The sequence below is a fragment of the Scyliorhinus canicula genome, chromosome 21 (genome assembly GCF_902713615.1).
Source record: "Scyliorhinus canicula chromosome 21, sScyCan1.1, whole genome shotgun sequence".
NCBI lineage: Eukaryota > Metazoa > Chordata > Chondrichthyes > Carcharhiniformes > Scyliorhinidae > Scyliorhinus > Scyliorhinus canicula.
Window position 1 is genome coordinate 36,469,592 of NC_052166.1, and position 22,781 is coordinate 36,492,372.

The 22,781-nt window shown below is 42.8% G+C and overlaps 1 protein-coding gene across 13 annotated transcripts in view; it reads right to left on the reverse strand.

Annotated features, from left to right (window-relative positions):
* Positions 1-22,781, reverse strand: part of cacna1ba (calcium channel, voltage-dependent, N type, alpha 1B subunit, a) — a 739,085-nt gene that overhangs the window by 704,090 nt on the left and 12,214 nt on the right. For all 13 annotated transcript variants that reach the window (XM_038781850.1, XM_038781861.1, XM_038781863.1 and 10 more), the window contains one exon: positions 19,949-20,088. In XM_038781850.1, the coding sequence (XP_038637778.1) occupies positions 19,949-20,088 (140 nt within the window). The remainder of the gene's footprint in view (positions 1-19,948; positions 20,089-22,781) is intronic.

The window sequence follows — 22,781 nt, forward strand, 5'->3', positions numbered from 1 at the left end:
GATCTTTTGTGGACTCAGCTCCACTTTCCGGCCCGAACACCATAACCCATAATCCCTTTATTCTTCAAAAAACTATCTATCTTTACCTTTAAAACATGTAATGAAGGAGCCTCAACTGCTTCACTGGGCAAGGAATTCCATAGATTCACAACCCTTTGGGTGAAGAAGTTCCTCCTAAACTCAGTCCTAAATCTACTTCCCCTTATTTTAAGGCTATGCCCCCTAGTTCTGCTGTCACCCGCCAGTGGAAACAACCTGCCCACATCTATCCTATCTATTCCCTTCATAATTTTAAATGTTTCTATAAGATCCCCCCTCATCCTTCTAAATTCCAACGAGTACAGTCCCAGTCTACTCAACCTCTCCTCATAATCCAACCCCTTCAGCTCTGGGATTAACCTAGTGAATCTCCTCTGCACACCCTCCAGCGCCAGTACGTCCTTTCTCAAGTAAGGAGACCAAAACTGAACACAATACTCCAGGTGTGGCCGCACTAACACCTTATACAATTGCAACATAACCTCCCGAGTCGTAAACTCCATCCCTCTAGCAATGAAGGACAAAATTCCATTTGCCTTCTTAATCACCTGTTGCACTTGTAGACCAACCTTCTGTGACTCATGCACTAGCACAGCCAAGTCTCTCTGAACAGCGGCATGCTTTAATATTTTATCGTTTAAATAATAATCCCGTTTGCTGTTATTCCTACCAAAATGGATAACCTCACATTTGTCAACATTGTATTCCATTTGCCAGACCCGAGCCCATTCACTTAACCTATCCAAATCCCTCTGCAGACTTCCAGTATCCTCTGCACTTTTCGCTTTACCACTCATCTTAGTGTCATCTGCAAACTTGGAGACATTGCCCTTGGTCCCCAACTCCAAATCATCAATGTAAATTGTGAATAATTGTGGGCCCAACACGGATCCCTGAGGGACACCACTAGCTACTGATTGCCAACCAGAGAAACACCCATTTATCCCAACTCTTTGCTTTCTATTAATTAACCAATCCTCTATCCATGCTACTACTTTACCCTTAATGCCATGCATCTTTATCTTATGCAGCAACCTTTTGTGTGGCACCTTCTCAAAGGCTTTCTGGAAATCCAGATATACCACATCCATCGGCTCCCCGTTATCTACTGCACTGGTAATGTCCTCAAAAAATTCCACTAAATTAGTTAGGCATGACCTGCCTTTTACGAACCCATGCTGCGTCTGCCCAATGGGACAATTTCTATCCAGATGCCTCGCAATTTCTTCCTTGATGATAGATTCCAGCATCTTCCCTATTACCGAAGTTAAGCTCACTGGCCTATAATTTCCTGCTTTCTGCCTACCTCCTTTTTTAAACAGTGGCGTCACATTTGCTAATTTCCAATCCACCGGGACCACCCCAGAGTCTAGTGAATTTCGGTAAATTATCACTAGTGCATCTGCAATTTCCCTAGCCATCTCTTTTAGCACTCTGGGATGCATTCCATCAGGGCCAGGAGACTTGTCTACCTTTAGCCCCATTAGCTTGCCCATCACTCCCTCCTTAGTGATAACAATCCTCTCAAGGTCCTCACCTGTCATAGCCTCATTTCTATCAGTCGCTGGCATGTTATTTGTGTCTTCCACTGTGAAGACCGACCCAAAAAACCTGTTCAGTTCCTCAGCCATTTCCTCATTTCCCATTATTAAAACTCCCTTCTCATCCTCTAAAGGACCAATATTTACCTTAGCCACTCTTTTTGTCTTATATATTTGTAAAAGCTTTACTGTCTGCTTTTATATTCTGAGCAAGTTTACTCTCATACTCTATCTTACTCTTCTTTATAGCTTTTTTAGTAGCTTTCTGTTGCCCCCTAAAGATTTCCCAGTCCTCTAATCTCCCAGCAATCTTTGCCACTTTATATGCTTTTTCCTTCAATTTGATACTCTCCCTTATTTCCTTAGATATCCACGGTCGATTTTCCCTCTTTCTTCCGTCCTTCCTTTTTGTTGGTATAAACCTTTGCTGAGCACTGTGAAAAATCGCTTGGAAGGTTCTCCACTGTTCCTCAACTGTTCCACCATAAAGTCTTAGCTCCCAGTCTACCTTAGCTAGTTCTTCTCTCGTCCCCTTGTAATCTCCTTTGTTTAAACACAAAACACTAGTATTTGATTTTATTTTCTCACCCTCCATCTGTATTTTAAATTCCACCATATTGTGATCGCTCCTTCCGAGAGGATCCCTAACTATGAGATCATGAATCAATCCTGTCTCATTACACAGGACAAGATCTAGGACCGCTTGTTCCCTCGTAGGTTCCATTACATACTGTTCTAGGAAACTATCGCGGATACATTCTATAAACTCCTCCTCACGGTTGCCTTGACCGACCTGGTTAAACCAATCGACATGTAGATTAAAATCCCCCATGATAACTGCTGTACCATTTCTACATGCATCAGTTATTTCTTTGTTTATTGCCTGCCCCACCATCTCGTTACTATTTGGTGGCCGATAGACTACTCCTATCAGTGACTTTTTCGCCTTACTATTCCTGATTTCCACCCAAATGGATTCAACCTTATCCTCCATAGCACCGATGTCATCCCTTACTATTGCCCGGATGTCATCCTTAAATAACAGAGCAACACCACCTCCCTTACCATCCACTCTGTCCTTCCGAATAGTTTGATACCCTCGGATATTTAACTCCCAGTCGTGACCATCCTTTAACCATGTTTCAGTAATGGCCACTAAATCATAGTCATTTACGATGATTTGTGCCACCAACTCATTTACTTTATTCCGAATACTACGAGCATTCAGGTAAAGTACACTTATGTTGGTTTTTTTACCTCTGTTTTGAATCTTAACATCTCCAGTTTTATTCCTTTTGTTATTACTGGGCCTATTCACTGTGCTCCCCTCAGTCACTGTACCTTGTACTGTCGCCCTTATGGATTTCTGACTATGTCTTCTCTGCCTTGCACTTTTCCTCTTACTTCCTTTTGTTTCTGTCCCTGTTTTACTACCTTCCAACTTCCAGCATTGGTTCCCATCCCCCTGCCTCATTAGTTTAAACCCTCCCCAACAGCTCTAGAAAACACCCCCCCCCCAGGACATCGGTTCCAGTCCTGCCCAAGTGCAGACCGTCCGGTTTGTACTGGTCCCACCTCCCCCAGAACAGGTCCCAATGCCCCAGGAATTTGAATCCTTCCCTAACAAAGCATTTCCTAACAAATGCTGTATAATCCCAGTTCGGGACATATATGTTACCTAATACCACCAATATATCTGCCAATGACCCTGTAACCATCACATACCTACCACATGGGTCAACCACAACTTTGTCCACCAAAAAAACAATCCATTTATTGATTAAATATCCCCCTCCCCTACAAGACCTGCGGTGGAAGCCCAAGTGAACGACCTGGCTCCCCCACCCCTTTCACAGTCTGTTCTGGTCCCTGACCCACAGCTGGGTTTCCTGCAAAAACATCACATTAGGCCTCGGATTCTTTAGGTTAGAGAAAACTCTCAACCTTTTTCCTGGGCTATCCAATTGTCTTATGTTCCAGGTGACCAACCAAATTGGGAGCCTCGAACACCCTTCTCAACCTGAAGTCAGCCGTTTATGCCATAAAGGGTTATCAAGTGCCTGCCCAGAGGATGTAGGCCCAAAGCCCATCCAAGATGGCTGCCACACCAATCCAAATAGTGAAACAAAGAAAACTCCATAGTCAACATCAGAAAACTAACCTTCCTCCCCTCAACCCCCTCCCCGAATCAAACGCCACCCAAACATCCATATTTATTACATTCCAAAAAGCAATACCACCCTCCCAACCAGCCCCAACAAAACAAAAAAATCTAGGTTCATTGAACCACAAATATCACGTCCAACAGGCCTCAGCACCCCCATCCCGTTCGCAAGCAAAATATTTACTGCTATCAAGGTAGCCTCTACTCAGATACGAAAAAAGAGAAGGTAACACCCCTACCCTTCCTGGCAACAAGAATACAACAACATTCAACACTCCTACCAAGAGCAAGATCCCACCGAGAGCCATATGTTGACAAAGAAAAGAGAAATACTGCCTTAAACAATATCCCACACAATAATTGACCTCCTATCCCCGACCATACAACTTATGTAATAAAATCCCATCTCAACCCAAAAACAAAGAAATAACAAAAATAAAAACAAAATACTCCAAAACCCCTTCCTACAAACAACCAGAACAAATCCACAGAGAGCCCATTTTACATGATCCCAGTCCATGCTCTGTAACAAAGGCCTCAGCCTTCTCTGAAGTGGCGAAGTAGTAGTCCCTTGACCCGAAGGTAACATGCACCCTCACCGGGAACACCACTTCAAACGCCACTCCAAAGTTGTAAAAAGCCACTTTGGCCTTATTAAAGGCTGCCCACTTCTTCGCAAGCTCCGCACTGACATCCTGGTAGATTCTAACGTGGCTCCCTTCCCATCTTGATTCACGGTTCTCTTTGGCCCACTTTAGGACTCGCTTCTTCTCCTGGAAGCTACAAAATCTGACAATAACTGCTCGTGGTGGCTCATTCGCCCAAGGACTCTGATGCAGACTCAAAACATTAGCTCCCTTCTCTTCCCACAGATGCCATGAGACCTACTGAGATTGTCCAATGTGTTTTGTTTTTGTGATTATTTACAATGGCCCTGCCTTCGTGAGGCGAGTTCATATATGGATACAGGCACATTGTAATATCACGGATGTTCTCACTGTTAATGAAGCATTTTTTCAATCATTAATTCTACTGTAAGTCAACTGTGAAATTAAAAAATGCACTTATATCGAACCTTAACTCACCTGTCAGTATTTCAAAGTGAGTCAGCGGATTGAATTTGCTTTCAAAATGCAGTGATATCTATAATCAAAGATAATGGTAGCCATTTTAGCTCATCAATGGACCACTAGGTCAGATGAACATAGGAATACAGGAGTCAGGAGCAGGAGGTGACCGTTCAGCCCTTCGACTCTGCTCTTCCACTTGATAAGACCATGGCAGCGGAGGTTAACTTATGAGGAAAAGTTGAACAGTTTGTATCTGTATCCATTACAGTTCAGAAGATTGGGAGGTGATCATGAGGTGACTTGACAAAGTGAATGCTCAGAGGGTTTTTTCTTTATGGTAGAAATTAGAACTAGGGTGCATGGTTTAAAAATAAGGGGTGGCCTATTTACGACGGAGATGGGGAAAAGTGTTTTCTCTGAGAGGGTCGTGAATCTGTGGAAATCTCTTCTGCAGAGAATAGTAGAGGTAGGGTCACTGCCATGGCAATAGATAAATTCTTGACCAACAAGGGAGTAATAGGTATTGGGCCTAGGCACCAAAGTGGTGTTGAAGTCACAAGCAGATCAGCCATGATCTTATTGAACGTTGGAGCAGGTTCGAGGAACTGAATGGCCTAGTCTTCTCCTAGTTGATATGCTTGTATGACTGATCTGGTGGTGCTCTCGACTCCATTTTCCTATCTGCTTCCCCCATAACCCTTGACTTCCTTATCTATCAAAAAATGATCTAAGACAGCTTTGAATAAAGTCAATGACCCAGAGGCTGGTTTACAACACTGGGCTAAATTGCTGGCTTTTAAAGCAGACCAAGGCAGGCCAGCAGCACGGTTCAATTCCCGTACCAGCCTCCCCGAACAGGCGCTGGAATGTGGCGACTAGGGGCTTTACACAGTAACTTCATTGAAGCCTACTAGTGACAATAAGCGATTTTCATTCATTTTCATTTTCCACTGCTTTATGTAGGGTGTAAATTGGACAACCAATTCACCACTGTCAATTTTTACCTGGTGATGGAAGTCAAAAGTATGCCCAATATAACAACTACTTTATGCACAGCAAATTTCTGCAAACACCAAAGAAATTAACCGGATGAGTATATTATCTATCTGCCACTTTGTTGGTTTAGTTTGAGGGAGGAACGTATTCCATGTGGTCAAGTCAACATCCCTGATCTCATTTGAAACTGTGCCACAGGATCTTCAACTGAACTGCTGGAATAGGCTGGGCCTTAGTTTAAATACTTGTGTGAAGGACAGACAGCACTTCTGGCAGAGTACATTCTCACTGGAATGTCAGTCAATCTTTTGTGCTTCAGTCCGGTTGTAAGGCTAGAATTTTGACTCAGGTACAATTGTTATCAAGTGAGACAAGGTGACATTTTATTCTTTCAGTAACTTTTCCTTCAGTCATCCACCATTTTTAAAAACTTATCTTCTTTGTTAGGTCAAGATAGCGGACTAGAGCCCAACTTTTGTTAGGATACCGGACAAGAGCCCCTCTTCGATTTGTAAAACTGTGAGGAAAGGGTACTTCGCCCCAGAAGTGATGACTCTGAACAATAGGTATCTTCTATGTTAAAATTAAACTTTAATTTAAACACAGAATTAACCACATTAACATCAAATAAATAGCTTTGTGAAACAGTTCTTAAATAAAAGGAAAAATCTGAACTTACCATCTACACCTGCCATTAATTCCAGTTAAGCAACCCAATACAGTTCAAATGCCACTTATAAATAAACTTAACAAAATAGGTTAATTGCAGCCATCTGTATAGATACCTTTAGAGAGAGACCCTTTCAACAGCAGATTCAGCACACTTCTGTCTTGTCAGACTCAAATCCTATGGGAAACTGCTCAACCTAACAGCGTTTGGCAAAACTGCTATTCAACTTAACGTCCTATAACAGACTGCAAAACTACAGACAGACCTGGTTCCTCCAGTTAAGTACATCATCAATATACTACTAAGGTCCATGACCCACTTAGCTAGGACTAAATACCACTCCCTCAAAAGTCATCTACATTCCAGGGAATCTCCTGTAATCCAAACAATGTTTCATTAGTAATGATCTCACCTTTAACGTCACCTTAATTACAGCTTTATCAGACATTCTTCCTGTATATCTTTTAAACCAAGGTTTTTAATAACATTACTGCCACAAATATGAAATGTATATCAATGTCCATATTCATCACAGTTGTTTATGCAACCTAATGGAACTGTGGCAAATGGATAGATATGGTCAGCATTGTTGGGTGGCAGGTCATTCAAATATCATTGAATATAGAATTCTATGTGACAATTTCAGTATTTTCATTCTCTCGATGCAATTTTATTTGATACAAAGCTCACCACTTTTTCCATTTTCTGAACAAAATCTTCCACCATTAACAACTAACTATTCAATGTGTCCTCCTTTACTTTATAATTATATTATAGCACAATTCTGAATAGAATTTAGATTTTCAATTAATGTTTTCAGGGAAATCACATGGTTATTACAAAAGCTAAGGCTGGAAATTGAATAAGTGGTAAAGTCAAGTGAGAAGATATTTCATCTGTCACATTCTATTGGTCAAGTCTGGGCTTGCTACAAAAAGGTGGAATATTCGATGATTTTGATGGCCAAGATATTTTGAGTGTCACAATGCTGAAACATTTCCAACGAAAGATATAATACCGACAATTCTTGACACCAAATTGTCTTATGTAAGTGAAAGGGTGTGTCAATCTCTAAAAATTGCTGTATTGAATGTACATGTTGAACGTATGACTGTTCTCACTTTGTAGTTTATAAGTAATTCCAGAGCATTTTAAACAGTTTTTGTCTCCACAGCGTTTCAGAATCACTAATAAATTATCCTTAATTTTCAAGAAGAATTCTTCCAAAGGACCAGTTTATTTATCTATTTAAATTGAAAGATATAAAAGTACAACAAATGGCGTAGTTCATTACGCAGGGAAAAATAAACCAGGCCCATTTCTGCCAAGATCAACTGACTTTCACGTTAAATGCAGATGCATTCAATAGCACAGTGGGTATGCTATAGGACCAGTGATTCAGAGGCCAGAATCGAGAGATGCAAGGTTCAAATCACACCGACCCCCACCTTCCCCCCTTACAGCTTGTTAATTTGAATTCAGTCACTTGAACGGTTCTGAAGGAAAATGAAATGCTGGTATCAGTAATGACAACCATGAAGTTACTGGATTGTCATAAAAATCCAACTAGATTACACCCTTCAGGGAAGTAAATCTGCTGTCCTTCCCCGATCTCCAGCTCCTTGACAATTGTTGACTCTTTAACTGCTCGATGAAATGATCAAGTATACCAAACAGTATTGTCAAACTGCCACAAAACAAAATTATTAAATGGACTGACGCAGGCCTAGCTGACTTGGAGTAGCTCAACTGAGCCCAGTTCCAATCCACATTTAAAGTTGCACCAGTTACAACTGATTTTTTCACAAGGGTAGGAATCTGATTTGGACAAACAAAGTCATTACGAAGTCCTCCTCACTAACATACTGGGCGGGATTCACCCATCCGGCGACATAGTGTAAATGCCGTCGTATTTTACGAAGGTGTGAACGTGCCACTGCCAGAAGTAATTCTGGCCCCTACAGGGGGCCAGCACGGCACTGGAGCGGTTCACGCCGCTCCAGCTGCCGATCCCGATGGAACTGTGCGCCATGATCCGCACATGCACAGTGGAGCCGGTGCCAACGCGCATATGCGCAGTGGCCTCCTTCAACGCGCTGGCCCCGACGCAACATGGCGCAGGAGTACAAGTGCCGGCGCGTAGGAAAAGAGGCCGCGGGACAGAGAGGCCGGCCAGCCGATCGGTGGGCCCTGACCGCGAGCCAGGCCGCATCGGAGGTACCCCCCAGGGTCCGAGCCCCCCTCTCCCTCCACAGGCCGCCACCCGACCCTTGCACGCAGAATTCCCGCCGGCTGCGAGCAGGTGTGGACGGGGCCGGCAGGACTCAGCGTTTTAATTGCGGCCCGTGCTGAGAATCGGTGGACCTGCCGCGTAGAGCGGCCCGTGAATGGCGCTGCGTCAAACACGCTGGCGCCAATGGTGCCGATTCTCTGCTCTGAATTGCGTACCGGCATCGGGGTGGCGTGGCCCGGTTGAGAGAAACCTGCCCACAGGGACTTGTGCCAAAATTGTGAGATTTGTCAAGCAACAGCCCGATAAAATCAATGCCTCAAACTCCTCCATCGCTCTCCATGTTCCACACAGGCCAGACCTTGTGCACCCAGATGGCTAACTGTCTACAAAATCTAGGATAAATCATGCCTAATTTCCATCCTATCAGTCTTCCAATTCTTGGCTGTGGGATCATTTAGTTCTGTTGCTGCTTCTTTAGCCACTTTTGTAACTTCACAAAATTGACATTCTCTTTTCCCTTTCTCATTTGAACCAGGGTAGGTCACATCGCTTGGTGGTAATGAGTGAACGGGGATATGCCAATGCATAACATTACAGACTGCAGGAGAATAGACTTCTGCAATTGCCTGACACTCAGTTTTGATCAGAACTCTGCAGTCCTGCCACCTACAGTCATGAATGGTGGTGGACGCTCCATGAACAAATACCTTGGCGGCAGCGCAGTGATGGTTCACTATATTGCTTCCTGGGATGAGACGGTTGTCCTATGATAAGAGGTTGAATAAATTGGACCAAATCTCTCTGGAGTTTTGAAGAATGCGAGGTGATCTTTTAGAAACATACAAGACTCTGAAGGGGCTTTACTGGGTAGGCAGAGAGGTTGTTTCCTCTGGTTGGGGAATCTAGTATAACAGGACACAGGACATAGTCTCAGGATAAGGGAATGATCATTTAGGATAGCGATAAGGAGGAATTTCTTCACACAAAGGGTAGTAAATCTTTGGAATTCTGTATTCCAGAATATTTTGAGTGTGCCACTGTTGAGGACATTCAAGTCTTTAGAATTTGTAATATCTGGGCATTTCATTCTGTAACCTCAGTTTACAATTAAGTAGTTCAGTTTTTATTGTTGGGCAATTAACAAAGTAATTGGGGAAACAGGAAAAACAGTTGTTTGTGAAGAAAAATAAACTTGTTTTGTAGTTTTATGATGGAACTCATTTGAGTCTTGAGCCAAAGCTGTCTTAATCATCAAAATGCGATTAGGTATTTGTTTTTAAATCAGTTTGAAAGAATAGCTAAAACATTGTGAACTATGTTTAAACAAACCATGCATTGTTTGAACTGATCTGTACCAGAGAGGAAACCTTTATTCCCTGATTATATGATAGGAAGCGGCCTTAACTGTTGATTTTAATACTTTTAGCGAGGGGCTTGGGTTAAGATATGTTGACAAGAGAATATGACTCTGGCTTCTCTGTATCGGGAAGGAACGGTAGAATAGTGGTTAGCACAGCATGGTAGCACAGCATGATAGCGTAGTGGTTAGCATAGTTGCTTCACAGCTCCAGGGTCCCAGGTTCCATTCCCGGCTGGGTCACTGTCTGTGCGGAGTCTGCATGTTCTCCCCATGTCTGCGTGGGTTTCCTCCGGGTGCTCCAGTTTCCTCCCACAGACCAAAGATGTGTGGGTTAGGTGGATTGGCCATGCTAAATTGCCCTTAGTGTCCAAAAAATGTTAAGTGGGGGTGACTGGGTTACGGGGATTGGGTAGATATGTGGGCTTCAGTAGGGTGCTCTTTGTAAGGGCCGGTGCAGACTCGATGGGCCGAATGGCCTCCTTCTGCACTGTCAATTCTATGAAATGTGAATTTGTTTGTGATGGAATGTAAACTTGTGGCGTTTATGACCCATAAAGCAGGCATTGTTGCAAAGGTGGGGTGATTTGCATCCTTTGACTAAGAGAGGGGTTGAATTTGGAACATCTCCAGCAAAGGAGGAATGGGAGACTGGTGGATAAAAGTTGAGAAATCATAGGTTTTCATGAGAGTAATGTGACCATGGTTTCTGGGGTATGACTCTTTTGGAGACGTCAAAGACAAAGGAGAGACTGTGTGCTGACAGCACCACGAGTTGCTGAGATCTTGAAAATGAAAAAATGAAAATCGCTTATTGTCACGAGTAGGCTTCAATGAAGTTACTGTGAAAAGCCCCTGAGAGATAAGAATAGTTAAGTATGTGTCAAATATTGATTGATAAATTCCATTTGATTCATAAATACTCATTATTTGTACCTTGTGGGTCAAGCACAACTGAGGAACTTAGTATTAGAAATTAAAACTTCAGACCTTGGAGTTTTTTAATTAGAAGGGTTTATATCTCAAAATCCTGAATATCCAGTCTCTGAGGGAATCAAGGGATATGGGGAGTGAGTGGGAAGGTGGAGTGGAGGTGGAAGATCAAATATGGTCGTACTGAATGGCAGAGCAGGTTTGATAGTTTACTCCTGATCCTATTTCTTATGCACTTATGTTAGTGCACAAGGAGTAACAGCTTTGGCTATTTCAAATGCACAGGGGCTGTTTAGCACTGGGCTAAATTGCTGGCTTTGAAAGCAGACCAAGCAGGCCAGCAGCACGGTTCGATTCCCGTAACAGCCTCCCCGAACAGGCGCCGGAATGTGGCAACTAGGCTTTTCACAGTAACTTCATTGAAGCCTACTCGTGACAATAAGTGATTTTCATTTAATTTTTCATTTTCATTTAATTTTTCAAATGCATGTGACTATATTTAAATCATCTCGGACCATGCCATACAGCGGATGTAACTCGTGCAATTAGAAAGCTGAAAGCAAATTAGTGCAGATGCTGCAAAACTGAAATAAAGACACAGCATGCTGAAAATACATAGCAGTCTGGCCACGTGTGTGGGAGAGAGAAACAGAATTATTGGGCTGGATTTCATGGAGCGAGGTCTGTAAAATACATCGGCTGGCTTGCCGACTGCCTTTGCACCCCCCCATAATATCGGCAGCCCACCCATCATGTTTCACTGAGCAATTAAAGGTCAATTAGGCTTGCTAGCAAGAATAATATGTTACCCACACCATAAAATGGTTGGTGTGGCCAGGCAAGAGGGCAGTGGGCAGGCCGTTTTGTGGAGCCTAGATGAAAAAGGGAAAGACAAAGGCGTGGTTACCTCTTTTGGGGTGGGTGTCTTATCTGCCTCAGGGGTGACCCCCTCTTCCTCGCAACCTGCCTTCCAAAACCCAGCCCCCGACCTTCTTTTCGCACTCCCTGGGCTCTTGGATTCCCTCGCCATCCTAATCTGTGATTTACCTGTCTCCAGCGGCAACTGGTCTTCATACAGCTTTTGCAATCCTGCCAGCGCCAGATTGGCTGTCAGTTCCTGAGCGACTTTCTCTCACTCAGGGGCAGAATTGCCTCTCTCAGCTAGTTTATCAGTGTGTCATTTCGACTGTGGGGCGGCCTTTTTTCCAGCATGTTGACTGCCGGCCGACTTTCCTTCCCGGAATGGAGCCCATAAAATGCAGGAATACAGATTAATGTTTCAGTTCATCAGAACTTTCATCTGGTCTGCAGAGTGATCGCTGGCAGAAAATGTTATCTGTGCTTCACTGTCCGCAGATGCTGGACCTGCTGAGCGTTTCCAGCATTTTCCTTTCTGATGACAGTTACAAAGACCTCCGCTTTCTAAAACCATAAAAGTAGAACTGATTTCAATTCAGCTGGTCTCTTTTAGAATACAAATTTTGTTTGTCTCACAATGGGTACGTTTGCAAATGCTAGGGCAGCACGGAGGCACAGTGGTTAGCACTGCTGAGTCACGGTGCCGAGGTCCCAGGTTCGATCCCAGCTCTGGGTCACTGTCCGTGTGGAGTTTGCACATTCTCCCCGTGTTTGTGTGGGTTTCAACCCAAAGATGTGCAGGCTAGGTGGATTGACCACGATAAAATTGCCCCTCAATTGGAAAAAATGAATTGGGTGCTCTAAATTTATTTTGAAAAAGCATGCAAATGCACTGGTTTGAGTAATGACACCAAACTCCAATGGCCTGGAACACCAAAGTACCTGGGCGGAATTCTCCAAACATTCGCTGGCAGCAGGATTCTCTGGACCTGCCAGCAGTGCTCCCACTCCTGTAGATTTCCCAGTGGGGTGGGGAGGGCTTCAATGGGACTTCCCATTGACAGCGACAGGACCAGAGAATCTTGCCGCCAGTGAATTGTGCGCCATCTCTCACCGCCATGCAACACGTGGCTGGGAGGCCAGAGAATCCGTCCCTGATCTGAACTGCGGCAGAAGTGATGGGCTTTACAATTGGACTTTTTAGTGATTCAATACTTGCGAGGCCAGTTCAGAGTCAACCACATGGCTGTGGGGCTGGAGTCACATGTAGGCCAACTCATGGCCTTCCCTAAAAGAATGTAAACCAGATGAGTTTTTAAAACAATTGACGAGGAGACTTTTAGTTCTCTAATTTATTGAATTAAAATGCCACCGTCTGCCCTGGTGGAAATGAAACCTAGGTCCCCAGAGTATTACCCTAGGTCTCTGGACCCTAGCCCAGTGACAATACCAGTACACCCCTGCCACTGTCTCCCCAAGATGTTCTAGGTTTGGGAAAGGAGATACACACACACACACACAAACACACAATATATCCAGCAGTTTTACATTTTAATCAACTATTAATGAATATGCAAAGTGTATAGCATGCCTCTTAAAAGCCTCATTTGCACAATAGCTGTAAATGCAGACTTGTTCCCAGTCACTAATTTACTGTTGTTTCGCATTAAACACCCCAGTACAAACAGTGCGAACTAATTTCTTCCAAATTACTTGAAAGGAAAATCACTCACCTCCCGATGCTTTTGTGAAACTCAGAGCAAAACAGGTGCATCTACTTCAGGTTGGAATAAATATAACGTGAAACTCTCAGCTATGGTATCTCCATTATAATGTCTCTGGATTTGGCTCCTAACTTCCTAACAGTATACCTTCAGTCAAACTATGAGAGGTTACCTACCATACAAGCTTTTTAATATTGGATTTCTAATCACTACACTTCGCAGTGGGTAGCAGTGAATTTTTGAAAATTTTCATGAACTAACAATATATTCACATATGGTACATAAATAATTGACAGTCCATCATCAGATTTGTCCACAATATTTCCTTCCATTATTTTCTAGGAATGCTGGCATCTCCCAGGTGCTATATGCAATGTTAATAATTGTCTTTAAAAAGCAATCTGCTTCTAGGTTGAAACCACATTGCCATCAATATGTCGGTGTTCACACTGCTCCTGAATAGAATACAATGGTTCTCAACAGATTTCACAAGTGCAAGTGACCCAAGACCGCTTTCCATATCCACCAGGGAACTGCGTAAGTGTGAAAAAATGCTTCACTTGTTCTTTAAGGCACTCTTTCTGAAGATGCACAACAGAGTCATTTCCAGATTAAAATCAATTAAAAAGACACACATGACCTGAAACTTATATTGAAGGAAAGACATATGATGAATTAGTTATTTTTAGTCATGTAATATGTCCAGCAGTTTTTAAATGATGCACATTCTTCCCTGTTTCTATTATTTACTTTTACCTCCCAATATTTAGCAGCACTGATTGTCAGCTTATTGGGAGTAATCATTTAAAGGCTTCTGCCGTGCACAATGATCCTGGAAAAAATAATATGGGGAACAATTCTAAGGTTTTTTTTTCTGCTGACCTTTCTCCCTTCCCAGTAGCTTATCATTAACTCACATATCACACCTAACCTGCTGGTCCAGCCAGAATATATGATTCAGTAATAGTAGGTTATGGATGAGAACCCTGTCAATTAGTGATGGTTCAATGCATTGTGCCACCACAATGCCTGGCTCCCTAATAGCATATTTAAAGTATGGAGCTGAACGACAGCTTTCTGAAATAATGCAAGTTTTGCTTATTGACAATAAGGTGGAATACACTCATTTGTTTTTTTTTGGAACTTGACATAAAGAAACAAAAACATTGAATCTCAATTTTCCATAAATATCTTATTATTGAGTATCACAGTAGCTCCCGCTCCCTCGGGTCCTGGATTCAAATCAATCTGACTCCATTAAGGGTGAAGCAAGTTTGGAGAGTTGTAAATCATTTCCTCCCCCCCAGCAAAAATGTATCTCCTTTCCTCCTCAGGTACAGTTCCACAGCAGCCCTCTCATACTTCAACCATTCTTTCTGTGTGACCCAGGAAGCAAGTGCCTCAAAACACGGGCACAACATTTTACCAGTGTTTAAAATAAAAAAACATACATGACCATGCATATTCAGTCAAAATAGTCATCCAAAAATCTCCACCTGACCAATTCCCTCATTAATATCATTCATATTATTGAGAGCAACGAAGGTCCTGCGGCACAGTGGGTAGCGTCCCTACCTCTGAGCCAGAAGCTCCAGGTTCAAATCCCGCCCCAGGATTTGATGGCCAAGGAAGATGGGTTCATAACATGGCCAAACAGGTTGAGTGTCAACCTGTAAAATCCTTCCAATATACGCCAATGGCAGGCGGTAAGAGCAGGAGAGGCCCCTTGTCTGCCATGGTTGATGCAGGGTGGCGCCCCTCAAGCTCTGGCGACAGGCTAGCGGCCTGTTCCAGGAGAAAACCAGCACGATGGGAAGAGGAATAAAAACAAACAATAACGAACAAGCTGGACTGCCATCTTGATGCGGTCCACCTATATGGACAAATGTCCCTTTCAGATGGAATTGAGACCGGAACTTCAAGGTCAAAACCCAGGTCAAAAAGAGTGCTTTATCAGCAAACTTGCAGGGACTCAAATGGGAAACATGACAGTAAATCATGAGACCATCTCAAATTAACCGATGCCAACAAAAGTAGGGTTTCAGTCAAAGAGCAAATGCTCTGTCTGGTGGTACACTGGCAAAATCAAATCACCCACCTATTTAAGTAACAGATTGCTGTCAGAACAGTTTGTTTGCAAGTGCACTGTTGCAGAGAATAATTGTGGTAGTCACCACTGTTGTATTGTGTATACTTCATACGAAGGTATTACGGTAAGGCCCCTGTACTCCAGGTACAGGGGTAGATCCCTGCCTTCTGGCTCCGCCCAGTAGGCGGAGTATAAATGTGTGGGCTCTCCGAGCTGCAGCCATTTCGGCAGCAGCTGCAGGAGGCTCCACATCTCTGTGTAATAAAGCCTTGATTACTCTCTACTCTCGTCTCGCCGTAATTGATAGTGCATCAATGATGCAGAGCAGCCCTGCGCATTTCAGAAAGGATACTAAAGGGTGAGAAAGTGACTTTGTTTGAGGTTAAACAGCAAGTCTCGGAATATGATGGGGAAGGAGGGGAAATTTCTATTACTGCATTTGTTGATAACAATTTTAGATTCTGAAGAAGTCACTGACTTTGCGAAATGGCATTTGAAACTAAAACAAAAGATACAAACAGCTAACGAGTCATAACAAATTGACGGAATCACCACATAAATCTTTGCTCTTTTTGGATGAACGATGAACGATGCAAACATAATATTAAGCTAGTGGATGTGCAAGGATGTTTCTTTCAGCAACAAACCAAGCCCTTAGCCTTGGTCTATTAGACTTTCTACTGTCATTAAATGAGATATCGATCTATACCAAGGGCCAGAAACTAAATTTACTTTCCCAATCAGCACATTCTCGGACCGGATCTAGAGAGACTATGTGTCTGTCACCAGTAACCAGAATACAAAGTCATTCCTGAAAGATTCTGTCAGTCTCGCTAGTGTCTGATTGGATAAAAGCGTTTCACACAGCTAATTGGACACCTGCCTCCACGATAAACACTTTTTTTTATTTTCCAGTCGCAGTGCTTTGAACACTTGCCAAAAAAAAAATCTGTTTGATCAATGAAAACGAATCAGAACTGCCACCTTCTGTCAACAATGCATTTGGGGATGGGAGGTAGAAACACTTCAATAGATTCGCCCAGCCTGAGCGAGGAATCTGTCAGAACTACATCACGCATCAGTTGCTGAGGGTTTCTTTATTCCCATTAACACATTTGCAGAGTGTGCTTTTTTACTGTTCACTGCAGGGCATCACATATATTTTGTGTGTTCCAATACAAATCAAAGCAAAAATACATTCATCCCTCTATTTCGAAAATCGATCCTTGCTTAAAATCGGAGATGAATAGCTCAGATAAACAATTTTGTGGAACCCCACCCAACACCCAACAGACTCTGTGAGTTAGTTATCAGCCTCATAGATCATAGAATCAAAGAATTTACTGTGCAGAAGGAGGCCATTCGGCCCATCGAGTCTGCACTGGCCCTTGGAAAGAGCACCCCACCCAAGCCCACGTCTCCACCCAATCCCCATAAACCAGTAACCCCACCTAACCTTTTGGACAGTAAGCGGCAATTTTGCATAACCAATCCACCTAACCCGCGCATCTTTGAACTGTGGGAGGAAACCGGAGCACCCGGAGGAAACCCACGCAGTCACGGGGAGAAAGTGCAAACTCCACACAGACAGTCACCCGAGGCCGGAATTGAACCCGGGACCCTGGAGATCTGAGGCAGCACTGATAACCACTGTGACACCGTGCTGCCCCGTGATTCAGAGTACTCCTTTTTAAAAACAGTAAAAGTAATGGGGGCGATTTTCCGACCCCCGTGCCGGGCCGGAGAATCAGCGCAACCGTGCAATGATGCCCCTTGCCGGCGCACGATTCTCCGAGGTGCGGAGAATCGGCGCCATTTGCGCCGGCGCAGTTGGCACGGCACCGGCCGCGGGCCACTGGAATCGGCGGGGTCGCCGAATCTCCGGCCCTCATGGGCCGAGTGGCCATGCCGATGTGACGGAGTTCTGCTGGCGTCGTTCACCACTGGTCGTTGCCGGCGGGAACTCGGCGGCCTGTGGGGGGGAGGGCCTCTGATGGGGTCTGGCCTCCCCCCCCCCCCCCCCCCCCCCCCCCCCCCCCCCCCCCCCCCCGCCGGGCCTACTTTCCTACGCGACTCTGAACGCTGACAGGGCTGGCCAACAGCATTTACCTTTCAACTTTACATGTAATGTATATCATCACAAACAGAAAAAATGCGAGTTACTCAATGCCTACAATATACATTACGCACCCCCCTCTCCCATTAAGACACATAAATCTGGGCCAATATCTTTTTTTTTCTTTTTAATTCTTTTGTTAATTAATTTAGAGTACCCAATTTCTTTTTCCAATTAAGGGCAATTTAGCGTGGCCAATTCACCTAGCCTGCACATCTTTGGGTTGTGTTGGTGAAACCCATGCAGACATGGGGAGAATGTGCAAACACCACACGGACAGTGACCCAGGGCCGGGATTCGAACCACAGTCACAGTGCTAACCACTGAGCCACATGCCGCCCCGTGCCAATATCTGAACCTTGTTTTAGAGGTAAAACTCCAGTTACCAATGTTTGCACTCTCTGCTCAAATTCAAATACTTATTAATATGTGCAGCTAGCTTTTAAGTGTGGCTCTTCACGGGCAACGGAAAGCAACATATTAGAAATGTATTCAAACTGTCATTAAATGTCACATCACATGGAAGAGCTCTTTTAAGCATGGGTGCAGGTAGTAATGAGCCACGAATTCATTGGGACATTCCCACTGAACCACAATCAGAACTATGAAGTTTGAAAGGTATATTATGGTAGGTCAGTTCTAAATGCTTTGTTTAAGATAATATGTGAAATGATAACTTCACAAGATAATTATCGATTACCTGAAGGGAAGTTTCATGTAAATAGTTCACAGTGGTTTGAAACTATAATAGCCTGGTATTCAAAGAGGATTGCTCATAAATGCAAGTTCAATAAAGATCTTCAAAATGATCCACCTCCTGCCAAATTTATTTTCCATACACGCATTTTTAAATGGCCTTTTGTTTCATTGTGTTTACTGACAGCCAAGAAGACATCTGAATGCTTCAAAAATATTCACCACAGTTAAAGCACATTGCACAATGGTCCTCAGTTTAGAATCCATAGAAACCCCACAGTGCAGAAGAAGGCCATTCAGCCCACTGAGTCCACAGCAACCCACAGAAGGAGCACTCCACACACAGCCCACTACCCTGTCCCATCAACGCAGCTTGGGGATAGGTAAATAATAAACTATAGATACTAAACTATAAATATGTTACCAACGCGTGGTGACTGTGAAACTGGCTGCTGAATACATGAAACTTAAAATAAATTCATTTCTTGTGATTGGGATATCTTGCTCCCTTCTTACACCTTTTCTGACACTTTTAATGTCTTTGTATGTCCCTCGTTTTTCAATTCTAAAGTGTCCTACCCAAAATATTAAACCAAATCTCCCTGCACAGGTGGTATTTATTTTCTGCATTCTTTTTTGTTTCAAATTTAAATTATATTCTATCAATGTTTTAGGGTTAGGTTACAATATGGCAAGCAATCCCTAATCACAAGTCAATAGAGGCAAAACATTGACTTTCTTCTTCTATCACCATATAGATGAACCTGCAATTCATCTCAAGTTAGTCAAAACTGTCTGCACGACTCTTCGATTTTTATGTAACGGACATAGGAGAATGACCACTATCAAAACATTAACAGGAACTCAATTTTCTATCCAATGTAATGTGCACCTAGATCAAATAGCACAGTACTCTTATATTTTCTCATTCTTTTGAAGTAACTTTGGGAGCAGGTTCAGAAAGTCAAAATGATTGCTACACAAGCACACTTTTGCCTTTGCACATAATGAAAAAGTATGCTGCATTAGCCACCTGTGGATGAGTGCGCAGCAGAGCCTACTTCATCATCCATTAATATGAAGGGGACCCCATGGTAGATAATTAAAAACTGTTGCATAGTTAAGAGTGTCCAAATCTTAGTATTGTATTTTAGGATGCTGCATTGCTTTCGATGAAGGCTAGTAAAACAGCTATCAACAAATATTAGTTTGGTTCATCTGGAAAAGGAAATTAAATATAAAACAAAATAATCTGTGCGTTGTAATGTTCTGAGAACCTCCTGTTGATAATTGGGATAGTGGATAAACAGGATAGCGGAAATCCATTGAACTGACTACAACAGGACCCCCAGCATAATATCGAACGTCACAGTTACAAATTGTCTTAAATTCCCAACCTTCCACCTGGAAAAAATATGAAATATTTTAAGCCAATACAACAATGCCACTCTCAGAAACTTACCCTGTGAGGACCACCACAAAATCCATTACATTCCAGCCATTTCGAAGGTATGAACCTTTATGAAAAGCAAACCCAAGAGCGATAATTTTGATCCCAGCTTCAAAGCAGAATATTCCAATGAAATAAGGCTCAGTGTCATCCTGAAAGAGTAATAGACACCAATGAGAAATGACAAAAAAAATAACAAGTTGTTAAAACTTATTTGCTCAACAGGAAGAAATAGGTTTGGCATTTCTTTCAAATATACGATCCTTCTTTTTTAATGTTCATCAGAAAATGTTTACATCATCTAATTGTCAGCTCAAACTGGTTTTACTGCAGAGGCGTAATGTGGGAAACAGCAGTCAGATTAACCATCGAGGTAGTCACACTAAACAATAATCAGATTAAACATAAAAACAATGAAACATAAAGATTATCACCATTAAATAATAATATACTTAGAATCATGCATGAAACAGATATTACTGGTGACAATGATAGAAACCAGCACTATGAAATTAATAAGTTTGACTTCCAGCAAAATCGCAGAAGTAGTACCTGCTTTGCAGTGGAGATTAAATGTCATTACAGCCTGAATCTTACAAATTATTCTGCTCTCTGAGTCTCACTGATCAGATTCAATTTTCAGTCTTTGTATTATTAGCTCGCAGTTGGGCTAAAAATAAGAGTGTCACAATTGGCGTTAGTGCCCCATGGCCAAGGAGACAAAACAGCCAATGTTTGAGCTTTTGAATGCTATCTAATGGCTGGTGGTGGAAAGTGCACAGTGAGGATGTTGGCTGAAGACAGAAACAGGTTTGGCTGCGTTATCATGCCATGGTGAAATATCTTACCAACGCAATACCTCGGCCCACAGACAAAGGATTGCAACGAGGCTTCGGTAGTTGTACCACAGCGAGATTTAGTATTGTCAGGACAATCGAGGTGAAAGTTGGGGCAGGTTAGGGGAAGGAAACGCAGATGTTTGGAAACCATTCCATCCAGTAGCATAAACTATCATTCAGCACATCATTCTAGTTGAGTTTTGTTATATCAGTTTTAAAATCTACAACTTTTCTCAAAGTATGCAATTAACTAAGAATGCTCCAATGGATAATTGTAGTATCACAAAGAGACTGTGCTAAACAAGTGCATCTAAGAGCTAATGGTCAATTCTGAATAGGAAGTAGAAGTGTGAAGGAAATTACGTTTAAAAAAAAAACAGCGTATTGATGAACATCATGGAAATCAGGCTCTCATTTTCCTACAACAGCGTCATGTTCCGACAAACATTTCAGCGATCTCCCCTCCACAGATTTTTTAAATTCACTTCCTTTCTCTTCTGTTTTGACATATTATCCTTTAGCTGAGGAGCTAAGCCAGAAAATCTGACAGTCATTCTTTCACAGTGCCTTCCTTAAGTCAGCTGTTGTTGTAGCCACCTGGGTTGGCCACTTCCTCACACAAAATGGAAGAACGCAAAGGTTACAGGGAACAATGGACAGTTGCAAAGAGACAAGCAGTTTGCAGAATCCCCTGTGTTTTCTGGCTGCTAAAGAAACCAGACAGCATTGTAACTAACAAGCTGCACATATTAAGTGAGCAATTCCCGGTGATTCCCAGGCACAATGGACACAACAGTTAACTGCAATCGCTACATTCTATAGAAGGTCAGACTTCTCGGCGCCAAAGGGAGTCTGAAACAATAAGCCCCAAGGACCGCCCAGTGATCAAGGAACAGCCCCATTATTGGGAAAATTCAAATCAATCGATTGGGAAGGGACCCAATCGATTGCAAGTTTATAGAGGGTCCGCCCAGAAGGGAGCGAAGCCGCTGGGACCTATAAAAGTCAGGTCCCAGGGCTGATTCTTTCTTCTTGACCAGCCGGCCCTCCCAGCAGAACACCTTTTCAGCAGAAGACCTTGAGAAGGAGAGGCCTGGTCAGCAGCCGCCATCAAGTAAGTGTCATACAACGCACGCTACGAGAGTAGACATTCCTGACCCCTTTAGTCCACACCAACTGGAAGCCTGCGGATCCAGGACAAAGCAAGAGGCCATTGTTCCCTGATCCAGCAGTTCCCTTATTTCAGATAAGTATTGGCCTAAGTAGTGGTAGGAACAGTTTAATCTTAGTTTATATGCATGAGTCGCAAATAACTGTGTAATAATAAACGTGTCTTGTTTGAACTTACTAACTGGTGTATTGAGTCATTGATCTGAACTTGAACTTGAATCTTGTGGCAGTATCATAAGGATACCTGGCTACTCTAGAGCTAAGGAATAAAACAGAGCCAATTAAGTGTAAAGCACACTCACCCAGAACGAGCAACATTGTATGTGCACAAGAGTGGCACAGATGAGTCCTTTAATTTAGAGCTACACGAGCAACGCCTTTACCTCTCAGTGGCCCAACCAAAATATAAATACATTTGGTGGGGAAATGTCAGGGAAAAACCCGTATGCTGACATGCATATATATAAAAATATTACACCATTGAATGTGATCCCTAGAAATTATATGAAAGTTACAATGGCCACAAATAATTACATTTTAATGGCGCATTTATATTACAATCATAGTGTCTTGACCCTCACTGCAGTTATTGGGAAAATGCTACCTGAATTGAGAGTCAGGACCTGATTTCTCAACACAGCAAAGAAGCTGTTAAGAAAACAAAGGTAGTTTTAAGGGAATTAAATCTGTGTCAGTAAACATTAGAAAAAATGTATCACTTTCAGTGAGTTTAATTGAATGTTTCTGTGCTTGGAAAGGTAAAACCTATAGTTAGATTCATGCTGGACATGGGTGTTGCATGTGTGGGGGTTGGTTAAGTTTCAACTATGTTTCTG